General features: G+C 45.1%; 1 protein-coding gene across 2 annotated transcripts in view; it reads left to right on the top strand.

The window, feature by feature from the left end:
* The window catches only part of Ints7 (integrator complex subunit 7), a 51850-nt gene that overhangs the window by 18039 nt on the left and 24112 nt on the right, over window positions 1–9699 (top strand). For both annotated transcript variants that reach the window (XM_055609196.1, XM_055609195.1), the window contains exons 6-8: window positions 151–350; window positions 877–999; window positions 8513–8630. In XM_055609196.1, the coding sequence (XP_055465171.1) occupies window positions 151–350; window positions 877–999; window positions 8513–8630 (441 nt within the window). The remainder of the gene's footprint in view (window positions 1–150; window positions 351–876; window positions 1000–8512; window positions 8631–9699) is intronic.

Raw genomic sequence — 9699 nt, 5'->3', positions numbered from 1 at the left:
TCTACTATAATTATCTTGACTGTTGTAACCATTGTGATGTATTGCACAAATTGTTTTTAAATGAAACTTTTAAAGTCAGACCTTTAGTTTCAAAGAAACCTGATGAAGTAACATTAAGTAGCAGACACATGAACAACTCGTTGTGTTCAGGGTTGGCCACGCCAGTGGACCTGAAGCTGAAGCTGATCCCCATCCTGCAGCACATGCACCATGATGCCATCTTGGCCTCCAGTGCCCGCCAGCTCCTACAGCAGCTGGTCACGTCCTATCCCTCCACCAAAATGGTCATCGTGTCTTTGCACACTTTCACTCTGCTTTCAGCCTCCTCACTGGTTGACACACCCAAGCAGGTAATTTCCATTTTAACTGTTTATTCTTCGTAAATGTACATATCTAGTCTGTGATAAAAATAAGAAGCAACCCTAAGTTTTAATAGTGTTAAGGTCTCTCTTACAGTTCTATTCTTGTGAGCTCTGGAGGACGAAGAGGCATTAGTAAATACATGGAAGGATTGTTGGTAGAAAAGAAAGGATGGAAGGATGGACTTTTTTTTTTTATGATTGAGAGAGGTTTATCGTAGATATGAGGGAGAGAGCAGGCAGAGGCATCTGAAGAGTCCAGACTGAACACAGTCAGCAGAACACAGAAAGATGGCAGGATCATGATAGAATATCTTAAATGCCAGGTTCTCTGCTCAAGGCTTACACCATTTATGTGTAAGGAGAAAGGTCCAAACCCGAATCTATAGGTAACAGTGAGGGCTCTGTTCTGCAGGGAGTCCTGGCTGTAATCTACCAGACTGGACAAGTAGCACTGGCCCCCACTGACAGTTTCAGGAAACATGCCGTTGACAGAGGGACTTTGCTGTCTTTGTAGATTCAGCTTCTGTTGCAGTATTTGAAGAGTGACCCCAGGAAAGCAGTGAAGAGGCTTGCTGTTCAGGATCTGAAGCTGCTGGCTAATAAGACACCACACACGTGGAGTAAGGAGAACATTCAGGTACATAGTACATAAGAAGAAGATGCTAATGGCCTGAGCCAGGATGGCACTGTGCTCAGACGAAGTTTCTGCCTCTCATACTTCAAAGTGAGGCTTAAATTTCAAAAAATGAAACCTCCAAAGAAGGACTCAAACCAGAGTGACATCTTTGTAAACTTCTGTCTTGCTGTGTGTATTTCAGTCCATTATCAGACAGTTGAATGTGTGTTCTTCTGAGTGTAAGTGACATCCAAAGCCAGAAGGCACCAGTGAGCAGAGCCTAACAAGGTCTTCTGCCAGTTGCTGTCAACTGCAGAGCCCTCCCTGTAACCTCTACCTTCTCCCACCCGGTGAGCCATGTGTTTGAAAGAGTAAAAACAACGGCAGCTCTGAGACTTAAGTCGTTCTCAACCCGTGGGTCACAACTGCTTTGGGGTCAAACCATCCTTTCACAAGGGTCACCTAAGACCATCGGAACATACGGATATTTACATTATGATTCATAATTGTAGCAAAATTACAGTTAGGAAGTACAGTGAAAATAATTTTTTGGTTGGAGTCACCACAACATGAAGGACTATATTAAAGAGTCACAACATCAGAAAGGTTAAGAACCCCTGCACCGAGACTCTTTGCCTTCCACAAATGGAGTTATCAGGAGGCTCATTTTCTGAAGGGCAGAGTAGGAGTTTGAAATTCTTGATATGACATGACCAGGGTGATCGTGAGCACATAGCAGCCTTGGTTCCTTGTACAAGCTCCACACATACTAGGACATAAAAGTAGGAGGGGGGTCTGAAGGAATACGTGGAACATGAGAGAGGGTAACGTGAATATGTTCATATTGTGTATATGCATGAAATTATCAAACATTAAAAGAAAAAACCCAAGGAGAATACCCAGATGTGTATGCCTGTAATCCCAGGACTTGGGACAGAAGAGGCAGACGGATCAGTATTGGCTACATAGTGAGGCTGAGGTCAGTCAGGGCTGCATATGTACGACACTGTCTGGGGGAAGGGCACCGGTTGGAAAAGTTAAGGATGTGTGTATCCGGAGGGTAAAGTAGCGGATGTTACAAGTCTGAGAGTCCCCAATGTATAGATGGTGTTTAAAGCCTGAAGACTTGCTAGTTTTCCAGTCTTCCCAGACACATGACAGAATTAGGGAAAGTGAGCGACACAAGCTGGAGAGGCTGACAGGAGCCGCCCATGGACACATGAGTGCTGAGAGACGGTAAAGCTAATTTTCCTAGCTTAACTCTGTCATTTTGGGGGTGGATAAATTCATAAAAATAGTGAAAGTGTAATGTCCAGGGTGGACGTCTACATTGAAATGCACGGCCTTGGGTTTGACTGATGCAATCCGGGCGTTTTTATTTGAGGGTCTCTACGGTAGATGTCTAATGGGTTAGAAGTAAGTCATGAACCACTGGCCAAGAGGAGCCACACTGCAGCTGCAGTCCTCCCGAGACCTGCCAGCATGAGGAGGCTGTGCTGCTCGTCAGCCTGGGAAGAGGCCCCTGCTTTGTAGTGACAGGAGTGGCCAGGCGAGGAGGCAGATACAAGAGCAGCATTCTGGAAGAGATGAGGCTGGAAGGGGTCCTTACACAAGTGGGTGCTTCCACCTTCTTCACACAGGGGCAAGAGGAGGACACCTAGTGATTTTCCTCAGCTGTCTATTTGGGTGGGCAAGCATGTGTGTGCACATGGAGGCCAGAGGACACTGACTCGTGGGAAGTGACTCTCTTCACCATGAGGGTTCCAGGGGCTGACTCCACTTGATGGCAAGTGTCTTTAACCAGTGAAATCTCACCAGCTCTGTGTGTTCATTCAGTTAGTTAGGAGAAAAATAATGGTGTGGGTGTGTGTGTGTGTGTATGCGCGCGCGTGCAAAGGCAAGAGGGAAAAAGAGGCTTGCAGAAGCAGAGACACAGAACACTCGGGCAGAGAGTTGCCAGGTAGTGGACAGATTTGAGAGCAGCAGTGTGTGCTGATGTCTGCCAAGTGTGTTTTTACGGCCGTCTGAAAAGCTACCTGATGGGTAAGGTAACTGTGGACCTTTCCTTTCCTGGGCTTTGGTACAGTTTAGAGTTGGGGCTACAAAGTCTTAGTAAAGTGATCTGAGTGCTTTCTCTCTCCTGCTCTGTCGCAGCTACAAACAGTCACAGAAGTTTCCTATTTCCTGAGAGCATATAGTGTGCTCTAAGTCCACCTGAGTCGGAACTTTCTCCAGGAAGTGTCCTGAGAACACTTCCCATTACCGTGGTCGCTGCTGGAGTCTGTTGGATGTTCTTGGCATGAAGTCATCCCTCTTCAATATGTGTTTCAGTTTATAGTACCTTTGCTGTGTTCCAAATCCTGTAGCTCGGTGTGTGTCCTGTTGCCTCCTTTCTTTCTGGCTGTGTTGTTTGGACAGTGCTGGGCGTGGATTCAGCATGCACCCCCAGTGCCTGCACTGCCAGAAACTTGGCTTTCTTGTGCTTCTCAACTGTGTTATTTTCATTATTCTTCTTGCTTAATAATGAAAATACTTAACACTGTTAATTTCCTGTTTCACAGATTGTCCATATCCCATAAATTATTATATACTGTTAGCATTACCATTAATTAATTTGCAATGTATTTTTAAAAGATTTATATATGCTATAATTTATTTGTAGAAACTTTCTGGGTCCAATTTACTGGCTTTTAACTGATTTCTTTAACTGTCACAAACTGAAATACAGGACAATTTTCCCCACTCCAAAACTTCCTCAGAGCTGTCTAAAGCCAGTCTTTCTCCAATTTATAATACCCAGCTTGATTTCTGCCTCTCTAATTGTGTTTTATGGAGCTGGGCAGATGGCTCTGTTCATAAAAGCAGTTGCTTTGCAAGCCTGATAACCTGAGTTCAGTCCCCAGAAGCACATAAAGGTGGAAGGAGAGAGCGGACTTCACCAAATTGACCTCTGGCCTCACATGTGTGCCATACACACACACACACACACACACACACACACACACACACACACACACACCATAAAATTAAAACAATTTTATTATATAGACTATATAAATGGGATTATAAGAAATGTATCTTTTTAAAAATACATGTTTCTTGGGGTAGGATGGGAGGTTCAAATGCGTGGCATGAATGTGGAGGTCAGAGGAGAGCTTGCAGCAATTGAGTTATCTGCTCCACTTTGTGGGTTCTGGGCTTGAACTCAGGCTGTCGGTCATGGTGGCAAGTGCCCTTACTTCCTGACCACCCACCAGCTCTGATTATGATCTTTTTATACTGTTTCTGGGACACATCCCTGGTGGCCCGTCCCACTCAGGCTGGAAAAGAAACCTGTATTTAGCGACTCACACAAAGGACAGCAAATTGCAGACAGGGCGTCTTCTGAATCAGGGAGTTAGCAAGAACAGTGAGAGCGGAAACTCCGTGTGAAGAGGTTTGTTTGCCCCTTTGTGGATGCTAAAAGTGAAGCACGTTTCATACTGACAGGTGGGGGAGGTAGCGTCTCTAGGGTGCTTCATGATTTGTTCCATGAAGCCTTTTTATCAGTGTACTTACTGAGACCATGGTGTTTGATAACAGGCTACATGACAGAGCCTATCATAATATTGTCATTTTATCACAGCATAATATTTTCTCAGGTTTGGTTCAGTTTTCCAAATGGTAAAATTCTTTTTAAAAATTTATCATTTTTAGACCAGATGTGGTGGCTCACATTTTTAATCCCTGCGCTCAAAAAGCAGAGGAGGCGGATCTCTTGAGTTCCAGGCCAGCTTGGTCTACAGAGCAATTTCAAGGACAGCCAGGGCTGCACAGAGAATGCCAGTCTTTATCTTCCATGAAATAGGAAGGAAAGGTTAAATGCCTTCTCTGCAGGGACAGAACTTGGACGTGTATAAGAACAAGGTATACTCTGTAGCTTCTGGCCCCAGCTGATAGCGGGTTAGTCCCAGCCTGCAACTGATGAATAGGACATGACAGGACAGGATACATGAGGCACTTTAAAAAAGAAAACTTAGAAGTGGCCTAAGAATAAACAACTAAAGCTATAGTTTTGAGCAGTGATCACTTTTAAAAAGAGTTTTCACTTGGGCTTCAGAAGCAGTATTTGTAACTTTTCACATTTGCATTTAGATCTGTTTCCCTGACTGTAAAGGGCCACCAGTGTTCATAATACTAAACCACCTTTTTCTACCTTCATCGCTTTAGGTTTCGGTGCATGCGCCTGTCCCTTCTCTTCCCTGACACGTGCCTGTTAGAGCTGTTCACTTTCCCTTCCTGTGCAGCGTGTGTCCTCTCTGCTCAGCACAGCCCCATTCCCCAGTGTGAGGCTGCAGCTCTAACGGGTCTGCTACCAGTGTGTTGCGCCTCCTCTGTCTCCCAGTCCGCTTAGCCCAGCCTGGGTGTTCTCTGTCGGCAGAATTCTGAGGTTGCACAGCACTGTGGCTTCAACCCTGCAGTCATTAGATGTTGCCCTGCTTTTGTCTTGAGTTTTAATTTTATTTTGTGGTATTCGTGCATGATGGTAAGGAAGCACTCGACCACTGAGCCACATCCCAGCCTGGTTGTTTTCTGATGCTGGTGTACTCATAACAAAATCCTGACCTGCAGAAGGTGTCCACTGATGTGCTTCTGCTGTCTGCACTGTTCCTTTGCCCAGTGGCCATCAGTGTCTGAGTTCTGGGCTTGCACACAGATCTCAGTGACTCACCCCAGGCTGGCAAGCAGGACAGTCAGACTTGTGACATGGTCCGAGTCCTGTGCAACTTCGATTCCAAATGTCTAATGACTGCTGCTGCTTGGATTCCATGCCCCCCCCCCCCCGTGTCCTCTCAAATCAGCTTCTCTTGTCCCCCACAGATTGTTACTCTGTGTTAGTGGGCTCAGCATCTGGCTTGATGTTTTGTAATATTATTGAATCTTTCATGTTCATCCTGTTTTCTGAGGTAGTCAGTGTAGAGTGCACATGTGGCCATGCCCAAGGCCCTAGATTAAATTAGAACCACTGCCCTCCTGAAAGCCCAAATGCCTCTCCTCTCTCCCCCGGAGTCTGCAGTAGTCGTCTCCCCGCAGCCTGGGCCACGGCCTGAGGTGCAGGTTGTCTAAGCCTCACTCTGTTGACTCTCCTCTTCCATTGCCAGGTTAGTGTTCTTGGGCAGGCGTTACTCCCCTCAGCGGCTTCTGTGCTTTTCATTCTGTGGATGTTTTCCTGCCTAACTCTTAAGGCCCTCCACAGTTCCACCCATCCTCCCGTCTCTTAGTGTTGATGCATTCACCATTTCTCTTGGGCAGGGCGAGCACTGCACCTTCTGCTGTAACTGTCAGCTCGCCATGGCTGCCTTCCTGTCCCACGAACAACCTGCTGCAGCTTCTTAATCCTCTGCCCATGGCGATAGCTGCTGCGTTTGATTCAGTTGTGGAAGTAGGTTTTTCTTGTGGTTGAAGAACTCTGACCATAATTCCCAGAGTTCAAGCTGGACAGTGAGTGAAGCACACGATTCTTCTTCTCGTGGGCTTCCTCTGCAGAAGCGATGACTGAATGTCAGTGTCTCCATCAGCTCGCAAGGAGGCATTTGCTATGTTTCCTGTGTGTGCGCTCTGAAGCTTTGTCACATGACTGTCCACTCTGGAGAGCATCCCTGTTGGCAGACAATGGCGCATTCTCCCTAGCTGGGTTCCAGTCTCCCTGGTAGCTCTTAGAGTCATTTCCAGTGCTCTGCCCGTCTGCCATCGGCATGGGAACAGTATCAGTCACCTTTGTAAACATGAGCTTCCAAAGAGGAGTTGGTAGGTCCAGTGACATATATTTTAGTATCTTTAATTTGAAAAGTATAGATGATTTTAAATACCTGATTTAATTAGGTTTTTATACAGTATGCCTGTACCAGTTTTCAGTGGATTTTGCTTGTTATTAGCAGGAACCTTGTGTGCACGTTCTAGCCTGTTACTGATCTTATGTGATGCAGTTCTGTCAGGTTTTTACTTTTTGTTTTTCCATATTGACTATTTTTGTTGTGGGGAAGGGTCAAAACAGACTGGTCCAACCCAGGCTGTCCTAAGAGGGACTAGATCCTGTCAAGATTGACATGCGCTTCTGACCCTCCTGCCTCCACCTCCCAAGTGCTGGGACCACAGGTGTGTGCCACCATGCCTGCTTTAGGTGGTGCAGGGATGGACCCTGGGCCTCGTGCAGGCTAAGCTGCATGCCAGGCTCTGCCAGTGGACTTGTGGACTCAATATTGATTTTTTATTTTTTATTTTTTTTAATTTTGAGGGGTCTCTCTATAGCCCTAGCTGTTCTGGAACTCACTGTGTAGACCAAGCTGATCTCAAACTCAACAGAGATCCACCTGCCTCTGTCTCCCTTGCACCACAGCACTGTCATCATATTGATTCTTAACACTTTTTAGAGTTGTATTCTTTATTAACTGTAAGAAAAGAAACAGGGATTTAACTTTATTATTGCTGGATGACTGGCACAAGGTCGCTCCTTTGAGCTCAAGTGATTGCTGATTTGAAATGTCATTAGCGTGGTTTAAATTCTAGTACATATTTACATTTATTTCTTGCCAGAACTTTTCTGGATTTAAAAAAAAAAAAAATCCATGCCGTGTGTGATATCACCTGCCTTTGATCCCAGCACTCAGGAAACAGAGGCAGGCAGATCTCTGTGAGTTCAAGGCCACCCTGGTCTACAGAGTAAGATCTAGGACAGCCAGGACTATGTCGAGCAACCCTGTCTCAAAAAAGAAAAAAAGTGTGCTTGTGCGTGCATGCATGCATGTGTGTGTGTGTGTATTACCATATAATATATGTAATTATATGTTCTGAATTAAATCTCTCCAAATCCTGTTAGTGGTTTTATTGAGATCTTACTGAATGTATTATTTCTAAAATTTTTATTTTAATTTTTTCCTCTAAGTTAGTTTAATTCAACAAGACAGTTGTCTTATGGTACAGGCTCACATTACCCAGAAAGCAGTAGAGGCCTTGTGCTCTGAGCACATGCTCCTAGTCTACTGCAGTGAAAAAAGATCCACCTCGAGTTTGTGTTGAGCACAGGCCAGAGGCCCTCGGGTTTTATGTGTGTTGAATTACCGAGAAGGTCACACCCGTACCCAGTTCCCCTTCATGGGTAATTCACGTTGGTATAGCACGTCTGTGGTGAGGGCCCAGTATGGAGCGGGAGTCAGAATGCGGTGTGCGTGTGTAGAATCTGACCCGAGTCTGAGCCTCAGTGCGTGAACTGATAGCGATGCACCGTCCTCGTTCCCACACTCTGGATGGCTCTGGGTTTTACCCGAGGCCTTTTTTCTGCTCTAGAACCCCACATCACATCTGGTTACCATGTCTTCAGAGGCTCCTCCAAGGAGTCTGATAGTTTGACCTGTTTTGTTTTTCATCATGGAAAAAATACCTTGTGTTTTTTGTTTTTTTTTTTTTTTTAAGCTAATAAACTTAGGTAAATTTGATAATATAGAAATATGTGTGTTGATGTGTCACATTCTATGTTCATTTCTCTTCTCCATTTCAGGCACTCTGTGAATGTGCCCTCCAGACTCCTTATGACAGCTTGAAACTAGGGATGCTGTCTGTCCTTGCCACGCTGTCCGGGACCATCGCCATTAAACATTACTTCAGTGTAGCTCCAGGTGAGGCAGAGATGATGTGAGGACTCCTGTGTCTGTGTTCCTGTCTCAGGCTGTTTTCTTCGGTGACCTGTGGTGTGCTGGTGATGTATTTGAGGACGGCTTCTTGGTGCCGTCGATAGAACTGGCCTGTAGCTCCTGGGGACGAGTCAGCTTATCTGGTAGACTTTTAATGAAAGTTTTGTTACATCTCTGTTGCTGCCTTTTACAATCAGTTAATTTGAATTACATAATTCTAGTATATATGGACTTGTTCTTTTCGTGACCACTTGGCATGAATATATTGGGTAAAGGAAATTTCTGCCGTGTGTCTTGATAGGAACTACAAAGCATGATGTTTCTACCGCTCTCTTGATACTCTATGTCTCCCTTGCTGTGAGGGTCCACATGTAGTCTAATGGTTCCCATGACAATAATAAATCCCAAAGTGTGCGAGAATCCATTGTGGTGATAGAACAGTTCTAGATGGCACTGCCCCACAGGCTGTGTGTCACAACTGGTCCCGTGGTGTCTGTGTAAGCTGTGACCTAGAACCAAAAGTGAGGCCTCAGTGTGTTCACCTGATTACATATGGGTCTGGGGCTTTGATCTGTGCTGTTCTTTGGCCCCCTTCCAAGGTTAGGAAACCTTAGTGTTGCCCTCTTTCTGGTAATCCTGTGAGCTGCTCGCTATGTGTTACCTGTTTTCTATAACAAGCTTTTCAAGATTTTGTAGCTGAAACTATGACTTTCCTTTGCTCTTGTTTGTCATTCAGCAGTTGTAATTGGGTTCTGGTGTCTTTAGAAGTCGCTCCTGGCTGCAGTCCTCTAGAGCTTTGACCAAAACTGGCTAAGGTCACCCATTCATCAGTTGTGTGATGGCACATGCATTTAACCCCAGCATGTGGGAGGCCGAGGAGCTCTGTGAGTTCCAGGACAGCCGGGAACAGAGACTGTCTGGAAAAAAAAAAAAGTAATAAATAAAGAAAAAAAATGAGAATTTTAAAAATCTTATGCCTTAAAAGCATGATATTGGTCAGTATCTACAAGTCCTGATGGTGTATAAAATTTCAGATTGCATTAATGTGCATAAA

The sequence above is a fragment of the Psammomys obesus genome, unplaced genomic scaffold (assembly GCF_907164565.1).
Source record: "Psammomys obesus unplaced genomic scaffold, mPsaObe1.curated_primary_1811, whole genome shotgun sequence".
Classification (NCBI taxonomy): Eukaryota; Metazoa; Chordata; class Mammalia; order Rodentia; family Muridae; genus Psammomys; species Psammomys obesus.
The sequence above is the reverse complement of the archived record's forward strand: the minus strand, read 5'-3'. Positions and strand labels throughout refer to the sequence as shown.